Source organism: Heliangelus exortis, chromosome 11 (genome assembly GCF_036169615.1).
Source record: "Heliangelus exortis chromosome 11, bHelExo1.hap1, whole genome shotgun sequence".
Classification (NCBI taxonomy): Eukaryota; Metazoa; Chordata; class Aves; order Apodiformes; family Trochilidae; genus Heliangelus; species Heliangelus exortis.
The window spans coordinates 10,817,196-10,839,504 of NC_092432.1; the positions used below are offsets into that span (position 1 = coordinate 10,817,196).

Here is a 22,309-nt window from a genome sequence, read left to right on the forward strand (position 1 = left end):
TCCCTCTTCCTGGGTGAGGTCGCCCGAGCAGCGTTGGGTGGTGGAGCCCTCAAGGAGCTGCTGTTGGCAGGCACCAGAGCTTCCTGATCCCTTGGGGGTGCCTGATCCCGTGGAGTGCTGACCCGGTGTGGAGATAAGGGGTGGAAATCGGTGCCCTGCAGTGGGGATCTGCTCCGGAACCTCTGCCTGGCACTGCTGTCCTGGAAAGAGGCAGAAGGGCCAAAGCTGTGCTCCCCTCTGCTTCTGTCTTGTTGCCTGGCGTGCCACACGTGGTGGTGTGGTTCTATGTGGAGCAGCCAGCGACGTTCCCTTCTGCACATAAAGCAGTCCCTGCTGTTCCCCTGGGAAGAGGCAGAAGGGCCAAAGCTGTGCCCCCCTCTGCTGTTGTCTCCTTGCCAGGTGTCCAGCACGTGGTGAGGTGGCTCTCTCTGGAGCAGGCAGTCCCGTTCCCTTCTGGAAACGGAGGAGGCCGGGCTGAACCTGCCTGGCCAGCTGGAGCTTGGCCAGCCTGAAGATGCCTCCCGTGCGCTGGCCCAGGACTGCTGGCCGGTGCTGGCAGGTCTGACGGAGCTGCTCCTCTGGGGCTGCTGGCCAATGCTGGGTGCTCCAAAGAAGCCCCTCTGCAGGAGTGGCTGCCCAGTGGGGGCAGCTCTAAAGGTGCCCCTCGGCAGGAGTGGCTGGCCAGTTATGGCATCTCTAAGGGTGCCACTCCGCAGGAACTGTCGGACCCTCCGCCACTGGCCCCAGGAGTCCACCCGAAGGAATGTCTGCTGTGCTGTCTGGCCGGTGCTGCCTGGAGCAGAGGCTCTGCCCTGCTGAGATCCACGGCTGGGTCTGCTGAGTGCAGAGGCTCTGCCCTGCTGAGACCTGTGTCTGATGGTGGCAGGTACAGAGGCTCTGCCCTGCTGGACCCTCTGGCTGGCTCTGCTGAGTGCAGATCCTCTGCCCTGCTGAGATCCACGGCTGGTCCCGGCCTTTTGGGAGGAGCTTTTCTTCCCTGGAGACTTCTTCATACCCACCATCAGGTCCTGCAAAGACAACAGTCCACAGGCTTTGGTCTTTCCACAGAAGAGTGGAAAAACCCCAGAATCTGTGTGAGGGAACAGCTAAGGGCCTCCCAAAGGTCCTTCTGAGAGCTGCAAAGGAAAAGGGGACAAAGGCAGAGAAATGGAATGGACCTCGGTCTGATGCTGGGAGAGGGAACAGCATTGCTGCAGTGTGGGAAGGAAAAGAGAGCGATGCCCAGAACCCAGAAAGAAATCCACTGTTTGTCTGGGGCCCTGACCCACCTCCCCAGAGCTACCCGAGGCCTACGAGGCAGACCCTGGGGTCCAACAGAACCCAGCTGCTGGCTGCCAGCCACCCCCTGACCGAGGGAGGAGCGGGGATGTGATGGTGCCAAGGAGGAGGGAGCCCTTGCTCCAGTCCTCAAATCAGAGCTCCTGGAGAGAAAAAGAACGATCCCTGTTGAGGGCTGCTCTTGCAGCCCCCTCAGGGCTTCAGTCACCTTCTCGAGCACCTCCTGCAACAGAGAGAAGGGAGAACACCAAGGCTACAACCACCCAATTCCATTGGAATCTTCCTACCAGGCCTGCCCCTGCTGGAGCAAGACCTCCTCTTTCTACCCTCCCTGGCCTCCTCAGGAGAAGTTTGCAGCTGGGCGGCAGCCTGAAGCCCAGCAAGGAAAGAGAAGGACTGACATGGGCTTGTTCAGCTTTGACAGCAGCACTCCGTGCTGACAAAAAGAGGAACCCTCAGGAGGATGAGAAGAAAAAGAGGCAAACCAGGAAGAGGAGGAGTGTTCTGAAGCCATTTCCCCACGAGTTCTAACCTGCTATAAAGCAGCAAATAGGCTTCCCGCTGCAGAGCTGTGTCGATGCCTGACAGAGGAGGGCAGCTGAGGAAAAGCGGGCAGGAAAGGAGCAACGAACAGAACGCAGAAAGCGTACGAGCAGCCAAGGAAGGAGCCGAGTTATAACCCGAAGGTCAGCTCAGCAACACTGGCAGCCTCTGGCCTGCTTCTCAGGCTCTTGTAGGCCTGGCCCGCTGATGTCACAGGTGGCACATCACAAGCCCTTTGTGACCAAAGTAGCCCAGCACCTGTGTTCTGGAACCCTCCAGTTCCCATGGCAGCCACCCCGGTCGTGCACTGGGGGTCTCCAGAGCTGGTGTGTGCAGCCCCTGGAAGCTGCAGGGAAGAGGACTTGGGTGCCCAAGTGCCTGGTCCTTGAGGACATGGTTTAGTAGTTGGCCGTGGTGTTGGTCAGAGGTTGGAGTGGATGATCCTGGAGGTTTCTTCCAACCTCCAACAGAGTTCTGTGGCTCTGTGAAGTGAAGAAAAGAGACAAGACTCAGGGGGTGGCATAGGTGATGGGGTCGGGCCTTGGAGATGGGGATGATGCCACCAACTGTCACCTGGACACTTCAACAGCAGTTGGCCAGCTGGCCCTTGGTCCCCACCTGGAGTCAGCAGTGTTGAAATGTCTGGGGGCAGTTGGTGCCCCCCACCCTGCCACCAGGTGGGCAGGTGTCAGCCCGGGGGAGGAAGGAGCACCAGAGCTGGAATAAAAACCCCCCTTGGCCTTGTGTATGGGATCCCTGTGGAGTTTTCTTCTGGGCAGCTTTGGGGACATTTGGTGGCAAGAGCCAGTGGGGAGGGAGGGGGCTGTGAGGGTATGTGCCTCTCCTTCAGGCTCCTTCTTGAATGACTCAGAGCACCTTCCAGTCCCTGAAGTACCTTCAGATGCGTCCAATACTAGGACCTGATGGGGCTCCAGGAGAGCAGGGGAAGGACAGGAGGCAAGGACCCAGAGGGATGGGACAAGGGGGAATTGTGCGAGTCTGACCTCACTGATTTGCAGCTGTCTCAAAGGAGCAATTTTAAAACGAATAGCCCTGGCTAGGGGGGAGGACCTGTCTGGCCAGAGCTGAGCAGGGGGTGACACCTCGATGTGATAAGAGCTATTGGGTGCTGGCTGTTCCTCTTCTCTGAGCACCAGTCTTCAATGCTGGGACATCCCTGGAGGCAGGATGTACCTGGGGAAAGTGGCTGGAAGAGAGGAGGAATGGCATCTGGAAGAAGATAAGAATTGAGGAGTGGGGGGAGGACTACAGCCTTCTGCTATCCTGCAGGCAGCCTGCCTGCTCACGACCCTGGCTGACTGACAGCTGCCCCTTGGGAACAAAAGGACTCAGGGGTAGATGGATTGCTGTCCATGCTCTGACTGGCGGTTGTCTTATGTCCCACCGCCATTTCTGCACCGGACCCTGTCCAGGATCAGCACCATCCTGCAGAACCCCGCTGGACAGCTGGACCCCTGGTGGTGACTCTCTCTCTCTCATTTTTCCCACTGTCTTACCCTTTATTTCTCCTCTCTTCTCTCTTATGTTTTTGTGGAAAATAGGGGTTTAAAATTTTAGTTTATTGTTTTGCTGAGTGTATCTTTCAGTTTAACAATGTTTGCTTGGGCTGTTTGTTTGGGGTGTATGTTTGGGCGTGCTTGTGGGGAAGAGGGGTCAGCAAAACAGGAGGAGGGGACGACCGCGGGGGCCCGCGAAACAGGGACGTCAGGTGCCCGTTCCCCTCAGTACCACAATGAAGCCCGCGAAACGGGAACCAGTGCTGGGGAAACCCACGGGATGGGAACCAATGATAAACTGATGGAGACTGAGGGGAAGGGTTTTTATGAAAAGTATAAAAGGGCCGGTTTTACGTTATTGAAGGTGTGAGCCGCTTGCTGGAGCTGTGTTTCTCCGGCCGCCCAGCGCCCTGCTTTACTTCTATAGCTCTCACGTTCTCAATAAAAAGTTTGACTAAGCATCAAGTAAGCATTTTTAACAGTTTTCTTAACAATTCCTTACCACTTTTTCTCTCTCTTATGTCTTATTTTCCTCTCTATCTCTTTTGCCTGGCTCTACATTTTTGCCCGTGTCGATTGTCAAATAAAATCTGCTTGCACTCGACCATTTTCTATGGTTGGACTTTGTTTTGCGCATCCAAGACAAAAACAAATTGTAATTTGTTACCTGGGACCATAACAGGAATGTTTTCAACCTGGAAGAGGAGCGATTGAGATGAGGGCTAATGGGCAAAATGAGGGTGGTGAGAGCCTGGAAAAGGTTTCTTGGAGTAGTTAATAGATGCTGGAAGTGTTGAAGGGCATGTTGGGTGGCATTTGGAGCAATCTGTGCTGGGGGGAGGTGCCCGTGCCCATTGTAGGGGTTGGAAGTGGAAGACCTCTAAAGTCCCTCCAGCCCCAACCTGTCTGGGCTTGGATGGTTTGGGTAGCAGGTTCATGGGAAAAGCGTTTAAAAAAGGTGAAACAGCCCAGAATGTCAGCGTGTTTCCCCCCTCCCCAGAGCTGTCGAGGCTGGAGATGGAAGCTCGGCTCCTGGTACAGCACAGGTCCCCTGGGAGGGTTGGGCTACCCATGAGGCTCCAGGAGCCCCATGTCCCAAAGCAGAAGGTGCAAAGTGCCCCAAGGTGGGCAGGAGATGTCCTGAATAGTGCCCCCCAGGAGGCAAAGCCCTGCCCAGTGTTGTTGGGACACCAAGGTGACAGCCAAGTCTTGTTTGAACCTTGCTGCTGAACACTGCCAGGGAGCGCTTGGGGATGTCTGAGCACAAGTTTTGGTTGAAAAAAAAAACCGAGAGAGGAGCGGGCGGGGAGAGGCGGTGACCCATGGGGCTGCGGGGCGGGCCCGGATCGCAAGGAGGGGCCGGGATTGGTGGGAGCGGCCAGGAGCCCAGGGGGGAAAGGGGCGCGGGAGATTGGCTGGGCCGGGGCTGCTGCTGAGCGGTGCTGGGGGCGGCCGCTGCAGGAGCAGCCGCTGCAGGAGCAGCCGCTGCAGGAGCAGCCGCTGCAGGAGCAGCCGCTGCAGGAGCAGCCGCTGCAGGAGCAGCCGCTGCAGGAGCAGCCGCTGCGACTCCGTTCCCAGGTCTTGCTCGGGCGGGCGGGAGCGGGGCCCTTCTTGCGTGCTACTTCCCGCTGTGCCCGTGCCGCGGTGGTCCCAGGAGCTCTTCCGGACCGAGGTTTGCCCAGGACCTGAGGACTGGCGGGGGCCGCTGGCGGGTGGAACGGGGAATAGAGCGGCCGCTCTTCCGTGCGAAGCTGGGGGCGTGTGTCTGCGAAGGTTTTCCCAGAAAGTTTGCTTTCAGGGGTCTGAGGAGGAGGAGGAGAAGCGAAGCGGAGGAGTCATGGGTGGAGGCGAGGTGGAGAACGTGACTCGTGGGGAGAACAGCCAGGAGGGCGGCTGGAGATCGGTGACGCTTCGAGAGGGTCCGCGGTGGCTTCAAGGCTTGCGGGCGGTGGTCGACCATCGCTTTCGAAGGGTTGTAGGCGATGGTTGATCCTCGCTCTGGTGGAACTCCTACCGAGTCTGCCGGCCCTGGACGAGGGAGCAGCGGAGGGTCCAGCCCTGCTGGGAGCGTCCGAGAGCCGTTCCTGGAGTTGTTTTGGGGGGATGGGAGCAGGGGGTCAGTATGGGCTAGAGAACATTGCCAACATCTTTGGTGCTGTGTGTGGTTTTGTGTTATGCACCATCGTTGTGAGCAGGGCTGGGCTCATTGCCCTTCTGTTGGATTTTTTTCCCTGCTCTGTGTGTGAGGCTGCCTGGAGAGGGGGGGGTGAGAGTGTGAGGGAGTTGAGAGCTGCTTTTTGCAGAGGGGGGGGAAGAAATGGAGCTATCTGGGTACAGGGGTCAGTCTGTGACCCACTGGTCGCTGTCTGAGAAGCGGTCAGCTTCTGCAGCCCAGTTCCATTTGAGTCTCTCCTCTAAAGACAAGAGCTGCAGGAGGGGCACATGCCAGCACACAGCTTTCAAGCTGCCATCACAGAGCCCACCCAAATCGCTCATGCCACCAGGTGCCCCCCAAACCTGCCCAGAAGAAAACTCCCCATCAATTCCACGTGAAAGAACAAGGAGTGGTTTTTATTCTGGCTTTGGTGCTCCTTACTCATCCAAGCTGCCACGTGCCCACATGGTGACTGGTGGGCAGGTGACTGGGGGCACAAAGTGGCTCCTGCCAACAGGCTGCCAGACACTTCAACACTGGAGACTTGTCAGTGGGACAGCTGGCCCCCTGGCCTGATGGCCGAGTGCTGTTGAAGCGTCATGCCTGTTCTCCAAGGCCCAACACACATCACCGCCGCTGCCCCTTGGGGCTTTTGTCTGTTTTCTTGGGCTCGGCTGATAAATTCCTCCTCCTCTTGCCAGCAGAGTCCCTGAAACCAGCGGAGGGTCTTCGGCGATCGTAGCCCCGCTGCAGGGACCTGCCCCGCTCCCTCTTCCTGGGTGAGGTCGCCCGAGCAGCGTTGGGTGGTGGAGCCCTCAAGGAGCTGCTGTTGGCAGGCACCAGAGCTTCCTGATCCCTTGGGGGTGCCTGATCCCGTGGAGTGCTGACCCGGTGTGGAGATAAGGGGTGGAAATCGGTGCCCTGCAGTGGGGATCTGCTCCGGAACCTCTGCCTGGCACTGCTGTCCTGGAAAGAGGCAGAAGGGCCAAAGCTGTGCTCCCCTCTGCTTCTGTCTTGTTGCCTGGCGTGCCACACGTGGTGGTGTGGTTCTATGTGGAGCAGCCAGCGACGTTCCCTTCTGCACATAAAGCAGTCCCTGCTGTTCCCCTGGGAAGAGGCAGAAGGGCCAAAGCTGTGCCCCCCTCTGCTGTTGTCTCCTTGCCAGGTGTCCAGCACGTGGTGAGGTGGCTCTCTCTGGAGCAGGCAGTCCCGTTCCCTTCTGGAAACGGAGGAGGCCGGGCTGAACCTGCCTGGCCAGCTGGAGCTTGGCCAGCCTGAAGATGCCTCCCGTGCGCTGGCCCAGGACTGCTGGCCGGTGCTGGCAGGTCTGACGGAGCTGCTCCTCTGGGGCTGCTGGCCAATGCTGGGTGCTCCAAAGAAGCCCCTCTGCAGGAGTGGCTGCCCAGTGGGGGCAGCTCTAAAGGTGCCCCTCGGCAGGAGTGGCTGGCCAGTTATGGCATCTCTAAGGGTGCCACTCCGCAGGAACTGTCGGACCCTCCGCCACTGGCCCCAGGAGTCCACCCGAAGGAATGTCTGCTGTGCTGTCTGGCCGGTGCTGCCTGGAGCAGAGGCTCTGCCCTGCTGAGATCCACGGCTGGGTCTGCTGAGTGCAGAGGCTCTGCCCTGCTGAGACCTGTGTCTGATGGTGGCAGGTACAGAGGCTCTGCCCTGCTGGACCCTCTGGCTGGCTCTGCTGAGTGCAGATCCTCTGCCCTGCTGAGATCCACGGCTGGTCCCGGCCTTTTGGGAGGAGCTTTTCTTCCCTGGAGACTTCTTCATACCCACCATCAGGTCCTGCAAAGACAACAGTCCACAGGCTTTGGTCTTTCCACAGAAGAGTGGAAAAACCCCAGAATCTGTGTGAGGGAACAGCTAAGGGCCTCCCAAAGGTCCTTCTGAGAGCTGCAAAGGAAAAGGGGACAAAGGCAGAGAAATGGAATGGACCTCGGTCTGATGCTGGGAGAGGGAACAGCATTGCTGCAGTGTGGGAAGGAAAAGAGAGCGATGCCCAGAACCCAGAAAGAAATCCACTGTTTGTCTGGGGCCCTGACCCACCTCCCCAGAGCTACCCGAGGCCTACGAGGCAGACCCTGGGGTCCAACAGAACCCAGCTGCTGGCTGCCAGCCACCCCCTGACCGAGGGAGGAGCGGGGATGTGATGGTGCCAAGGAGGAGGGAGCCCTTGCTCCAGTCCTCAAATCAGAGCTCCTGGAGAGAAAAAGAACGATCCCTGTTGAGGGCTGCTCTTGCAGCCCCCTCAGGGCTTCAGTCACCTTCTCGAGCACCTCCTGCAACAGAGAGAAGGGAGAACACCAAGGCTACAACCACCCAATTCCATTGGAATCTTCCTACCAGGCCTGCCCCTGCTGGAGCAAGACCTCCTCTTTCTACCCTCCCTGGCCTCCTCAGGAGAAGTTTGCAGCTGGGCGGCAGCCTGAAGCCCAGCAAGGAAAGAGAAGGACTGACATGGGCTTGTTCAGCTTTGACAGCAGCACTCCGTGCTGACAAAAAGAGGAACCCTCAGGAGGATGAGAAGAAAAAGAGGCAAACCAGGAAGAGGAGGAGTGTTCTGAAGCCATTTCCCCACGAGTTCTAACCTGCTATAAAACAGCAAATAGGCTTCCCGCTGCAGAGCTGTGTCGATGCCTGACAGAGGAGGGCAGCTGAGGAAAAGCGGGCAGGAAAGGAGCAACGAACAGAACGCAGAAAGCGTACGAGCAGCCAAGGAAGGAGCCGAGTTATAACCCGAAGGTCAGCTCAGCAACACTGGCAGCCTCTGGCCTGCTTCTCAGGCTCTTGTAGGCCTGGCCCGCTGATGTCACAGGTGGCACATCACAAGCCCTTTGTGACCAAAGTAGCCCAGCACCTGTGTTCTGGAACCCTCCAGTTCCCATGGCAGCCACCCCGGTCGTGCACTGGGGGTCTCCAGAGCTGGTGTGTGCAGCCCCTGGAAGCTGCAGGGAAGAGGACTTGGGTGCCCAAGTGCCTGGTCCTTGAGGACATGGTTTAGTAGTTGGCCGTGGTGTTGGTCAGAGGTTGGAGTGGATGATCCTGGAGGTTTCTTCCAACCTCCAACAGAGTTCTGTGGCTCTGTGAAGTGAAGAAAAGAGACAAGACTCAGGGGGTGGCATAGGTGATGGGGTCGGGCCTTGGAGATGGGGATGATGCCACCAACTGTCACCTGGACACTTCAACAGCAGTTGGCCAGCTGGCCCTTGGTCCCCACCTGGAGTCAGCAGTGTTGAAATGTCTGGGGGCAGTTGGTGCCCCCCACCCTGCCACCAGGTGGGCAGGTGTCAGCCCGGGGGAGGAAGGAGCACCAGAGCTGGAATAAAAACCCCCCTTGGCCTTGTGTATGGGATCCCTGTGGAGTTTTCTTCTGGGCAGCTTTGGGGACATTTGGTGGCAAGAGCCAGTGGGGAGGGAGGGGGCTGTGAGGGTATGTGCCTCTCCTTCAGGCTCCTTCTTGAATGACTCAGAGCACCTTCCAGTCCCTGAAGTACCTTCAGATGCGTCCAATACTAGGACCTGATGGGGCTCCAGGAGAGCAGGGGAAGGACAGGAGGCAAGGACCCAGAGGGATGGGACAAGGGGGAATTGTGCGAGTCTGACCTCACTGATTTGCAGCTGTCTCAAAGGAGCAATTTTAAAACGAATAGCCCTGGCTAGGGGGGAGGACCTGTCTGGCCAGAGCTGAGCAGGGGGTGACACCTCGATGTGATAAGAGCTATTGGGTGCTGGCTGTTCCTCTTCTCTGAGCACCAGTCTTCAATGCTGGGACATCCCTGGAGGCAGGATGTACCTGGGGAAAGTGGCTGGAAGAGAGGAGGAATGGCATCTGGAAGAAGATAAGAATTGAGGAGTGGGGGGAGGACTACAGCCTTCTGCTATCCTGCAGGCAGCCTGCCTGCTCACGACCCTGGCTGACTGACAGCTGCCCCTTGGGAACAAAAGGACTCAGGGGTAGATGGATTGCTGTCCATGCTCTGACTGGCGGTTGTCTTATGTCCCACCGCCATTTCTGCACCGGACCCTGTCCAGGATCAGCACCATCCTGCAGAACCCCGCTGGACAGCTGGACCCCTGGTGGTGACTCTCTCTCTCTCATTTTTCCCACTGTCTTACCCTTTATTTCTCCTCTCTTCTCTCTTATGTTTTTGTGGAAAATAGGGGTTTAAAATTTTAGTTTATTGTTTTGCTGAGTGTATCTTTCAGTTTAACAATGTTTGCTTGGGCTGTTTGTTTGGGGTGTATGTTTGGGCGTGCTTGTGGGGAAGAGGGGTCAGCAAAACAGGAGGAGGGGACGACCGCGGGGGCCCGCGAAACAGGGACGTCAGGTGCCCGTTCCCCTCAGTACCACAATGAAGCCCGCGAAACGGGAACCAGTGCTGGGGAAACCCACGGGATGGGAACCAATGATAAACTGATGGAGACTGAGGGGAAGGGTTTTTATGAAAAGTATAAAAGGGCCGGTTTTACGTTATTGAAGGTGTGAGCCGCTTGCTGGAGCTGTGTTTCTCCGGCCGCCCAGCGCCCTGCTTTACTTCTATAGCTCTCACGTTCTCAATAAAAAGTTTGACTAAGCATCAAGTAAGCATTTTTAACAGTTTTCTTAACAATTCCTTACCACTTTTTCTCTCTCTTATGTCTTATTTTCCTCTCTATCTCTTTTGCCTGGCTCTACATTTTTGCCCGTGTCGATTGTCAAATAAAATCTGCTTGCACTCGACCATTTTCTATGGTTGGACTTTGTTTTGCGCATCCAAGACAAAAACAAATTGTAATTTGTTACCTGGGACCATAACAGGAATGTTTTCAACCTGGAAGAGGAGAGATTGAGATGAGGGCTAATGGGCAAAATGAGGGTGGTGAGAGCCTGGAAAAGGTTTCTTGGAGTAGTTAATAGATGCTGGAAGTGTTGAAGGGCATGTTGGGTGGCATTTGGAGCAATCTGTGCTGGGGGGAGGTGCCCGTGCCCATTGTAGGGGTTGGAAGTGGAAGACCTCTAAAGTCCCTCCAGCCCCAACCTGTCTGGGCTTGGATGGTTTGGGTAGCAGGTTCATGGGAAAAGCGTTTAAAAAAGGTGAAACAGCCCAGAATGTCAGCGTGTTTCCCCCCTCCCCAGAGCTGTCGAGGCTGGAGATGGAAGCTCGGCTCCTGGTACAGCACAGGTCCCCTGGGAGGGTTGGGCTACCCATGAGGCTCCAGGAGCCCCATGTCCCAAAGCAGAAGGTGCAAAGTGCCCCAAGGTGGGCAGGAGATGTCCTGAATAGTGCCCCCCAGGAGGCAAAGCCCTGCCCAGTGTTGTTGGGACACCAAGGTGACAGCCAAGTCTTGTTTGAACCTTGCTGCTGAACACTGCCAGGGAGCGCTTGGGGATGTCTGAGCACAAGTTTTGGTTGAAAAAAAAAACCGAGAGAGGAGCGGGCGGGGAGAGGCGGTGACCCATGGGGCTGCGGGGCGGGCCCGGATCGCAAGGAGGGGCCGGGATTGGTGGGAGCGGCCAGGAGCCCAGGGGGGAAAGGGGCGCGGGAGATTGGCTGGGCCGGGGCTGCTGCTGAGCGGTGCTGGGGGCGGCCGCTGCAGGAGCAGCCGCTGCAGGAGCAGCCGCTGCAGGAGCAGCCGCTGCAGGAGCAGCCGCTGCAGGAGCAGCCGCTGCAGGAGCAGCCGCTGCAGGAGCAGCCGCTGCGACTCCGTTCCCAGGTCTTGCTCGGGCGGGCGGGAGCGGGGCCCTTCTTGCGTGCTACTTCCCGCTGTGCCCGTGCCGCGGTGGTCCCAGGAGCTCTTCCGGACCGAGGTTTGCCCAGGACCTGAGGACTGGCGGGGGCCGCTGGCGGGTGGAACGGGGAATAGAGCGGCCGCTCTTCCGTGCGAAGCTGGGGGCGTGTGTCTGCGAAGGTTTTCCCAGAAAGTTTGCTTTCAGGGGTCTGAGGAGGAGGAGGAGAAGCGAAGCGGAGGAGTCATGGGTGGAGGCGAGGTGGAGAACGTGACTCGTGGGGAGAACAGCCAGGAGGGCGGCTGGAGATCGGTGACGCTTCGAGAGGGTCCGCGGTGGCTTCAAGGCTTGCGGGCGGTGGTCGACCATCGCTTTCGAAGGGTTGTAGGCGATGGTTGATCCTCGCTCTGGTGGAACTCCTACCGAGTCTGCCGGCCCTGGACGAGGGAGCAGCGGAGGGTCCAGCCCTGCTGGGAGCGTCCGAGAGCCGTTCCTGGAGTTGTTTTGGGGGGATGGGAGCAGGGGGTCAGTATGGGCTAGAGAACATTGCCAACATCTTTGGTGCTGTGTGTGGTTTTGTGTTATGCACCATCGTTGTGAGCAGGGCTGGGCTCATTGCCCTTCTGTTGGATTTTTTTCCCTGCTCTGTGTGTGAGGCTGCCTGGAGAGGGGGGGGTGAGAGTGTGAGGGAGTTGAGAGCTGCTTTTTGCAGAGGGGGGGGAAGAAATGGAGCTATCTGGGTACAGGGGTCAGTCTGTGACCCACTGGTCGCTGTCTGAGAAGCGGTCAGCTTCTGCAGCCCAGTTCCATTTGAGTCTCTCCTCTAAAGACAAGAGCTGCAGGAGGGGCACATGCCAGCACACAGCTTTCAAGCTGCCATCACAGAGCCCACCCAAATCGCTCATGCCACCAGGTGCCCCCCAAACCTGCCCAGAAGAAAACTCCCCATCAATTCCACGTGAAAGAACAAGGAGTGGTTTTTATTCTGGCTTTGGTGCTCCTTACTCATCCAAGCTGCCACGTGCCCACATGGTGACTGGTGGGCAGGTGACTGGGGGCACAAAGTGGCTCCTGCCAACAGGCTGCCAGACACTTCAACACTGGAGACTTGTCAGTGGGACAGCTGGCCCCCTGGCCTGATGGCCGAGTGCTGTTGAAGCGTCATGCCTGTTCTCCAAGGCCCAACACACATCACCGCCGCTGCCCCTTGGGGCTTTTGTCTGTTTTCTTGGGCTCGGCTGATAAATTCCTCCTCCTCTTGCCAGCAGAGTCCCTGAAACCAGCGGAGGGTCTTCGGCGATCGTAGCCCCGCTGCAGGGACCTGCCCCGCTCCCTCTTCCTGGGTGAGGTCGCCCGAGCAGCGTTGGGTGGTGGAGCCCTCAAGGAGCTGCTGTTGGCAGGCACCAGAGCTTCCTGATCCCTTGGGGGTGCCTGATCCCGTGGAGTGCTGACCCGGTGTGGAGATAAGGGGTGGAAATCGGTGCCCTGCAGTGGGGATCTGCTCCGGAACCTCTGCCTGGCACTGCTGTCCTGGAAAGAGGCAGAAGGGCCAAAGCTGTGCTCCCCTCTGCTTCTGTCTTGTTGCCTGGCGTGCCACACGTGGTGGTGTGGTTCTATGTGGAGCAGCCAGCGACGTTCCCTTCTGCACATAAAGCAGTCCCTGCTGTTCCCCTGGGAAGAGGCAGAAGGGCCAAAGCTGTGCCCCCCTCTGCTGTTGTCTCCTTGCCAGGTGTCCAGCACGTGGTGAGGTGGCTCTCTCTGGAGCAGGCAGTCCCGTTCCCTTCTGGAAACGGAGGAGGCCGGGCTGAACCTGCCTGGCCAGCTGGAGCTTGGCCAGCCTGAAGATGCCTCCCGTGCGCTGGCCCAGGACTGCTGGCCGGTGCTGGCAGGTCTGACGGAGCTGCTCCTCTGGGGCTGCTGGCCAATGCTGGGTGCTCCAAAGAAGCCCCTCTGCAGGAGTGGCTGCCCAGTGGGGGCAGCTCTAAAGGTGCCCCTCGGCAGGAGTGGCTGGCCAGTTATGGCATCTCTAAGGGTGCCACTCCGCAGGAACTGTCGGACCCTCCGCCATTGGCCCCAGGAGTCCACCCGAAGGAATGTCTGCTGTGCTGTCTGGCCGGTGCTGCCTGGAGCAGAGGCTCTGCCCTGCTGAGATCCACGGCTGGGTCTGCTGAGTGCAGAGGCTCTGCCCTGCTGAGACCTGTGTCTGATGGTGGCAGGTACAGAGGCTCTGCCCTGCTGGACCCTCTGGCTGGCTCTGCTGAGTGCAGATCCTCTGCCCTGCTGAGATCCACGGCTGGTCCCGGCCTTTTGGGAGGAGCTTTTCTTCCCTGGAGACTTCTTCATACCCACCATCAGGTCCTGCAAAGACAACAGTCCACAGGCTTTGGTCTTTCCACAGAAGAGTGGAAAAACCCCAGAATCTGTGTGAGGGAACAGCTAAGGGCCTCCCAAAGGTCCTTCTGAGAGCTGCAAAGGAAAAGGGGACAAAGGCAGAGAAATGGAATGGACCTCGGTCTGATGCTGGGAGAGGGAACAGCATTGCTGCAGTGTGGGAAGGAAAAGAGAGCGATGCCCAGAACCCAGAAAGAAATCCACTGTTTGTCTGGGGCCCTGACCCACCTCCCCAGAGCTACCCGAGGCCTACGAGGCAGACCCTGGGGTCCAACAGAACCCAGCTGCTGGCTGCCAGCCACCCCCTGACCGAGGGAGGAGCGGGGATGTGATGGTGCCAAGGAGGAGGGAGCCCTTGCTCCAGTCCTCAAATCAGAGCTCCTGGAGAGAAAAAGAACGATCCCTGTTGAGGGCTGCTCTTGCAGCCCCCTCAGGGCTTCAGTCACCTTCTCGAGCACCTCCTGCAACAGAGAGAAGGGAGAACACCAAGGCTACAACCACCCAATTCCATTGGAATCTTCCTACCAGGCCTGCCCCTGCTGGAGCAAGACCTCCTCTTTCTACCCTCCCTGGCCTCCTCAGGAGAAGTTTGCAGCTGGGCGGCAGCCTGAAGCCCAGCAAGGAAAGAGAAGGACTGACATGGGCTTGTTCAGCTTTGACAGCAGCACTCCGTGCTGACAAAAAGAGGAACCCTCAGGAGGATGAGAAGAAAAAGAGGCAAACCAGGAAGAGGAGGAGTGTTCTGAAGCCATTTCCCCACGAGTTCTAACCTGCTATAAAGCAGCAAATAGGCTTCCCGCTGCAGAGCTGTGTCGATGCCTGACAGAGGAGGGCAGCTGAGGAAAAGCGGGCAGGAAAGGAGCAACGAACAGAACGCAGAAAGCGTACGAGCAGCCAAGGAAGGAGCCGAGTTATAACCCGAAGGTCAGCTCAGCAACACTGGCAGCCTCTGGCCTGCTTCTCAGGCTCTTGTAGGCCTGGCCCGCTGATGTCACAGGTGGCACATCACAAGCCCTTTGTGACCAAAGTAGCCCAGCACCTGTGTTCTGGAACCCTCCAGTTCCCATGGCAGCCACCCCGGTCGTGCACTGGGGGTCTCCAGAGCTGGTGTGTGCAGCCCCTGGAAGCTGCAGGGAAGAGGACTTGGGTGCCCAAGTGCCTGGTCCTTGAGGACATGGTTTAGTAGTTGGCCGTGGTGTTGGTCAGAGGTTGGAGTGGATGATCCTGGAGGTTTCTTCCAACCTCCAACAGAGTTCTGTGGCTCTGTGAAGTGAAGAAAAGAGACAAGACTCAGGGGGTGGCATAGGTGATGGGGTCGGGCCTTGGAGATGGGGATGATGCCACCAACTGTCACCTGGACACTTCAACAGCAGTTGGCCAGCTGGCCCTTGGTCCCCACCTGGAGTCAGCAGTGTTGAAATGTCTGGGGGCAGTTGGTGCCCCCCACCCTGCCACCAGGTGGGCAGGTGTCAGCCCGGGGGAGGAAGGAGCACCAGAGCTGGAATAAAAACCCCCCTTGGCCTTGTGTATGGGATCCCTGTGGAGTTTTCTTCTGGGCAGCTTTGGGGACATTTGGTGGCAAGAGCCAGTGGGGAGGGAGGGGGCTGTGAGGGTATGTGCCTCTCCTTCAGGCTCCTTCTTGAATGACTCAGAGCACCTTCCAGTCCCTGAAGTACCTTCAGATGCGTCCAATACTAGGACCTGATGGGGCTCCAGGAGAGCAGGGGAAGGACAGGAGGCAAGGACCCAGAGGGATGGGACAAGGGGGAATTGTGCGAGTCTGACCTCACTGATTTGCAGCTGTCTCAAAGGAGCAATTTTAAAACGAATAGCCCTGGCTAGGGGGGAGGACCTGTCTGGCCAGAGCTGAGCAGGGGGTGACACCTCGATGTGATAAGAGCTATTGGGTGCTGGCTGTTCCTCTTCTCTGAGCACCAGTCTTCAATGCTGGGACATCCCTGGAGGCAGGATGTACCTGGGGAAAGTGGCTGGAAGAGAGGAGGAATGGCATCTGGAAGAAGATAAGAATTGAGGAGTGGGGGGAGGACTACAGCCTTCTGCTATCCTGCAGGCAGCCTGCCTGCTCACGACCCTGGCTGACTGACAGCTGCCCCTTGGGAACAAAAGGACTCAGGGGTAGATGGATTGCTGTCCATGCTCTGACTGGCGGTTGTCTTATGTCCCACCGCCATTTCTGCACCGGACCCTGTCCAGGATCAGCACCATCCTGCAGAACCCCGCTGGACAGCTGGACCCCTGGTGGTGACTCTCTCTCTCTCATTTTTCCCACTGTCTTACCCTTTATTTCTCCTCTCTTCTCTCTTATGTTTTTGTGGAAAATAGGGGTTTAAAATTTTAGTTTATTGTTTTGCTGAGTGTATCTTTCAGTTTAACAATGTTTGCTTGGGCTGTTTGTTTGGGGTGTATGTTTGGGCGTGCTTGTGGGGAAGAGGGGTCAGCAAAACAGGAGGAGGGGACGACCGCGGGGGCCCGCGAAACAGGGACGTCAGGTGCCCGTTCCCCTCAGTACCACAATGAAGCCCGCGAAACGGGAACCAGTGCTGGGGAAACCCACGGGATGGGAACCAATGATAAACTGATGGAGACTGAGGGGAAGGGTTTTTATGAAAAGTATAAAAGGGCCGGTTTTACGTTATTGAAGGTGTGAGCCGCTTGCTGGAGCTGTGTTTCTCCGGCCGCCCAGCGCCCTGCTTTACTTCTATAGCTCTCACGTTCTCAATAAAAAGTTTGACTAAGCATCAAGTAAGCATTTTTAACAGTTTTCTTAACAATTCCTTACCACTTTTTCTCTCTCTTATGTCTTATTTTCCTCTCTATCTCTTTTGCCTGGCTCTACATTTTTGCCCGTGTCGATTGTCAAATAAAATCTGCTTGCACTCGACCATTTTCTATGGTTGGACTTTGTTTTGCGCATCCAAGACAAAAACAAATTGTAATTTGTTACCTGGGACCATAACAGGAATGTTTTCAACCTGGAAGAGGAGAGATTGAGATGAGGGCTAATGGGCAAAATGAGGGTGGTGAGAGGCTGGAAAAGGTTTCTTGGAGTAGTTAATAGATGCTGGAAGTGTTGAAGGGCATGTTGGGTGGCATTTGGAGCAATCTGTGCTGGGGGGAGGTGCCCGTGCCCATTGTAGGGGTTGGAAGTGGAAGACCTCTAAAGTCCCTCCAGCCCCAACCTGTCTGGGCTTGGATGGTTTGGGTAGCAGGTTCATGGGAAAAGCGTTTAAAAAAGGTGAAACAGCCCAGAATGTCAGCGTGTTTCCCCCCTCCCCAGAGCTGTCGAGGCTGGAGATGGAAGCTCGGCTCCTGGTACAGCACAGGTCCCCTGGGAGGGTTGGGCTACCCATGAGGCTCCAGGAGCCCCATGTCCCAAAGCAGAAGGTGCAAAGTGCCCCAAGGTGGGCAGGAGATGTCCTGAATAGTGCCCCCCAGGAGGCAAAGCCCTGCCCAGTGTTGTTGGGACACCAAGGTGACAGCCAAGTCTTGTTTGAACCTTGCTGCTGAACACTGCCAGGGAGCGCTTGGGGATGTCTGAGCACAAGTTTTGGTTGAAAAAAAAAACCGAGAGAGGAGCGGGCGGGGAGAGGCGGTGACCCATGGGGCTGCGGGGCGGGCCCGGATCGCAAGGAGGGGCCGGGATTGGTGGGAGCGGCCAGGAGCCCAGGGGGGAAAGGGGCGCGGGAGATTGGCTGGGCCGGGGCTGCTGCTGAGCGGTGCTGGGGGCGGCCGCTGCAGGAGCAGCCGCTGCAGGAGCAGCCGCTGCAGGAGCAGCCGCTGCAGGAGCAGCCGCTGCAGGAGCAGCCGCTGCGACTCCGTTCCCAGGTCTTGCTCGGGCGGGCGGGAGCGGGGCCCTTCTTGCGTGCTACTTCCCGCTGTGCCCGTGCCGCGGTGGTCCCAGGAGCTCTTCCGGACCGAGGTTTGCCCAGGACCTGAGGACTGGCGGGGGCCGCTGGCGGGTGGAACGGGGAATAGAGCGGCCGCTCTTCCGTGCGAAGCTGGGGGCGTGTGTCTGCGAAGGTTTTCCCAGAAAGTTTGCTTTCAGGGGTCTGAGGAGGAGGAGGAGAAGCGAAGCGGAGGAGTCATGGGTGGAGGCGAGGTGGAGAACGTGACTCGTGGGGAGAACAGCCAGGAGGGCGGCTGGAGATCGGTGACGCTTCGAGAGGGTCCGCGGTGGCTTCAAGGCTTGCGGGCGGTGGTCGACCATCGCTTTCGAAGGGTTGTAGGCGATGGTTGATCCTCGCTCTGGTGGAACTCCTACCGAGTCTGCCGGCCCTGGACGAGGGAGCAGCGGAGGGTCCAGCCCTGCTGGGAGCGTCCGAGAGCCGTTCCTGGAGTTGTTTTGGGGGGATGGGAGCAGGGGGTCAGTATGGGCTAGAGAACATTGCCAACATCTTTGGTGCTGTGTGTGGTTTTGTGTTATGCACCATCGTTGTGAGCAGGGCTGGGCTCATTGCCCTTCTGTTGGATTTTTTTCCCTGCTCTGTGTGTGAGGCTGCCTGGAGAGGGGGGGGTGAGAGTGTGAGGGAGTTGAGAGCTGCTTTTTGCAGAGGGGGGGGAAGAAATGGAGCTATCTGGGTACAGGGGTCAGTCTGTGACCCACTGGTCGCTGTCTGAGAAGCGGTCAGCTTCTGCAGCCCAGTTCCATTTGAGTCTCTCCTCTAAAGACAAGAGCTGCAGGAGGGGCACATGCCAGCACACAGCTTTCAAGCTGCCATCACAGAGCCCACCCAAATCGCTCATGCCACCAGGTGCCCCCCAAACCTGCCCAGAAGAAAACTCCCCATCAATTCCACGTGAAAGAACAAGGAGTGGTTTTTATTCTGGCTTTGGTGCTCCTTACTCATCCAAGCTGCCACGTGCCCACATGGTGACTGGTGGGCAGGTGACTGGGGGCACAAAGTGGCTCCTGCCAACAGGCTGCCAGACACTTCAACACTGGAGACTTGTCAGTGGGACAGCTGGCCCCCTGGCCTGATGGCCGAGTGCTGTTGAAGCGTCGTGCCTGTTCTCCAAGGCCCAACACACATCACCGCCGCTGCCCCTTGGGGCTTTTGTCTGTTTTCTTGGGCTCGGCTGATAAATTCCTCCTCCTCTTGCCAGCAGAGTCCCTGAAATCAGCGGAGGGTCTTCGGCGATCGTAGCCCCGCTGCAGGGACCTGCCCCGCTCCCTCTTCCTGGGTGAGGTCGCCCGAGCAGCGTTGGGTGGTGGAGCCCTCAAGGAGCTGCTGTTGGCAGGCACCAGAGCTTCCTGATCCCTTGGGGGTGCCTGATCCCGTGGAGTGCTGACCCGGTGTGGAGATAAGGGGTGGAAATCGGTGCCCTGCAGTGGGGATCTGCTCCGGAACCTCTGCCTGGCACTGCTGTCCTGGAAAGAGGCAGAAGGGCCAAAGCTGTGCTCCCCTCTGCTTCTGTCTTGTTGCCTGGCGTGCCACACGTGGTGGTGTGGTTCTATGTGGAGCAGCCAGCGACGTTCCCTTCTGCACATAAAGCAGTCCCTGCTGTTCCCCTGGGAAGAGGCAGAAGGGCCAAAGCTGTGCCCCCCTCTGCTGTTGTCTCCTTGCCAGGTGTCCAGCACGTGGTGAGGTGGCTCTCTCTGGAGCAGGCAGTCCCGTTCCCTTCTGGAAACGGAGGAGGCCGGGCTGAACCTGCCTGGCCAGCTGGAGCTTGGCCAGCCTGAAGATGCCTCCCGTGCGCTGGCCCAGGACTGCTGGCCGGTGCTGGCAGGTCTGACGGAGCTGCTCCTCTGGGGCTGCTGGCCAATGCTGGGTGCTCCAAAGAAGCCCCTCTGCAGGAGTGGCTGCCCAGTGGGGGCAGCTCTAAAGGTGCCCCTCGGCAGGAGTGGCTGGCCAGTTATGGCATCTCTAAGGGTGCCACTCCGCAGGAACTGTCGGACCCTCCGCCACTGGCCCCAGGAGTCCACCCGAAGGAATGTCTGCTGTGCTGTCTGGCCGGTGCTGCCTGGAGCAGAGGCTCTGCCCTGCTGAGATCCACGGCTGGGTCTGCTGAGTGCAGAGGCTCTGCCCTGCTGAGACCTGTGTCTGATGGTGGCAGGTACAGAGGCTCTGCCCTGCTGGACCCTCTGGCTGGCTCTGCTGAGTGCAGATCCTCTGCCCTGCTGAGATCCACGGCTGGTCCCGGCCTTTTGGGAGGAGCTTTTCTTCCCTGGAGACTTCTTCATACCCACCATCAGGTCCTGCAAAGACAACAGTCCACAGGCTTTGGTCTTTCCACAGAAGAGTGGAAAAACCCCAGAATCTGTGTGAGGGAACAGCTAAGGGCCTCCCAAAGGTCCTTCTGAGAGCTGCAAAGGAAAAGGGGACAAAGGCAGAGAAATGGAATGGACCTCGGTCTGATGCTGGGAGAGGGAACAGCATTGCTGCAGTGTGGGAAGGAAAAGAGAGCGATGCCCAGAACCCAGAAAGAAATCCACTGTTTGTCTGGGGCCCTGACCCACCTCCCCAGAGCTACCCGAGGCCTACGAGGCAGACCCTGGGGTCCAACAGAACCCAGCTGCTGGCTGCCAGCCACCCCCTGACCGAGGGAGGAGCGGGGATGTGATGGTGCCAAGGAGGAGGGAGCCCTTGCTCCAGTCCTCAAATCAGAGCTCCTGGAGAGAAAAAGAACGATCCCTGTTGAGGGCTGCTCTTGCAGCCCCCTCAGGGCTTCAGTCACCTTCTCGAGCACCTCCTGCAACAGAGAGAAGGGAGAACACCAAGGCTACAACCACCCAATTCCATTGGAATCTTCCTACCAGGCCTGCCCCTGCTGGAGCAAGACCTCCTCTTTCTACCCTCCCTGGCCTCCTCAGGAGAAGTTTGCAGCTGGGCGGCAGCCTGAAGCCCAGCAAGGAAAGAGAAGGACTGACATGGGCTTGTTCAGCTTTGACAGCAGCACTCCGTGCTGACAAAAAGAGGAACCCTCAGGAGGATGAGAAGAAAAAGAGGCAAACCAGGAAGAGGAGGAGTGTTCTGAAGCCATTTCCCCACGAGTTCTAACCTGCTATAAAGCAGCAAATAGGCTTCCCGCTGCAGAGCTGTGTCGATGCCTGACAGAGGAGGGCAGCTGAGGAAAAGCGGGCAGGAAAGGAGCAACGAACAGAACGCAGAAAGCGTACGAGCAGCCAAGGAAGGAGCCGAGTTATAACCCGAAGGTCAGCTCAGCAACACTGGCAGCCTCTGGCCTGCTTCTCAGGCTCTTGTAGGCCTGGCCCGCTGATGTCACAGGTGGCACATCACAAGCCCTTTGTGACCAAAGTAGCCCAGCACCTGTGTTCTGGAACCCTCCAGTTCCCATGGCAGCCACCCCGGTCGTGCACTGGGGGTCTCCAGAGCTGGTGTGTGCAGCCCCTGGAAGCTGCAGGGAAGAGGACTTGGGTGCCCAAGTGCCTGGTCCTTGAGGACATGGTTTAGTAGTTGGCCGTGGTGTTGGTCAGAGGTTGGAGTGGATGATCCTGGAGGTTTCTTCCAACCTCCAACAGAGTTCTGTGGCTCTGTGAAGTGAAGAAAAGAGACAAGACTCAGGGGGTGGCATAGGTGATGGGGTCGGGCCTTGGAGATGGGGATGATGCCACCAACTGTCACCTGGACACTTCAACAGCAGTTGGCCAGCTGGCCCTTGGTCCCCACCTGGAGTCAGCAGTGTTGAAATGTCTGGGGGCAGTTGGTGCCCCCCACCCTGCCACCAGGTGGGCAGGTGTCAGCCCGGGGGAGGAAGGAGCACCAGAGCTGGAATAAAAACCCCCCTTGGCCTTGTGTATGGGATCCCTGTGGAGTTTTCTTCTGGGCAGCTTTGGGGACATTTGGTGGCAAGAGCCAGTGGGGAGGGAGGGGGCTGTGAGGGTATGTGCCTCTCCTTCAGGCTCCTTCTTGAATGACTCAGAGCACCTTCCAGTCCCTGAAGTACCTTCAGATGCGTCCAATACTAGGACCTGATGGGGCTCCAGGAGAGCAGGGGAAGGACAGGAGGCAAGGACCCAGAGGGATGGGACAAGGGGGAATTGTGCGAGTCTGACCTCACTGATTTGCAGCTGTCTCAAAGGAGCAATTTTAAAACGAATAGCCCTGGCTAGGGGGGAGGACCTGTCTGGCCAGAGCTGAGCAGGGGGTGACACCTCGATGTGATAAGAGCTATTGGGTGCTGGCTGTTCCTCTTCTCTGAGCACCAGTCTTCAATGCTGGGACATCCCTGGAGGCAGGATGTACCTGGGGAAAGTGGCTGGAAGAGAGGAGGAATGGCATCTGGAAGAAGATAAGAATTGAGGAGTGGGGGGAGGACTACAGCCTTCTGCTATCCTGCAGGCAGCCTGCCTGCTCACGACCCTGGCTGACTGACAGCTGCCCCTTGGGAACAAAAGGACTCAGGGGTAGATGGATTGCTGTCCATGCTCTGACTGGCGGTTGTCTTATGTCCCACCGCCATTTCTGCACCGGACCCTGTCCAGGATCAGCACCATCCTGCAGAACCCCGCTGGACAGCTGGACCCCTGGTGGTGACTCTCTCTCTCTCATTTTTCCCACTTTCTTACCCTTTATTTCTCCTCTCTTCTCTCTTATGTTTTTGTGGAAAATAGGGGTTTAAAATTTTAGTTTATTGTTTTGCTGAGTGTATCTTTCAGTTTAACAATGTTTGCTTGGGCTGTTTGTTTGGGGTGTATGTTTGGGCGTG

At 57.8% G+C, this 22,309-nt stretch overlaps 1 protein-coding gene across 1 annotated transcript; it reads right to left on the bottom strand.

Moving 5' to 3' along the window:
* Positions 1–12,189: 12,189 nt before the first annotated feature.
* On the bottom strand, positions 12,190–13,610 carry LOC139800901 (zinc finger CCCH domain-containing protein 18-like). The gene is made up of 2 exons (XM_071754505.1): positions 12,912–13,610; positions 12,190–12,770 (listed from the first exon to the last, which is right to left on the bottom strand). Exons 1-2 carry the CDS (start codon positions 13,580–13,582, stop codon positions 12,422–12,424), a joined length of 1,020 nt encoding a protein of 339 aa, XP_071610606.1. The 5' UTR covers positions 13,583–13,610; the 3' UTR covers positions 12,190–12,421.
* Positions 13,611–22,309: the final 8,699 nt, after the last annotated feature.

What these genes read in the sequence shown, in the direction of transcription:
- LOC139800901 (XM_071754505.1), bottom strand. Translation starts at nt 13,582, where the DNA reads ATGGTGGGTATGAAGAAGTCTCCAGGGAAGAAAAGCTCCTCCCAAAAG. An exon ending in CACAGCTTTGGCCCTTCTGC is followed by an intron (nt 12,771 to 12,911) that starts CTCTTCCCAGGG and finishes TGGCCCTTCTGC; the next exon opens with CTCTTTCCAGGACAGCAGTG.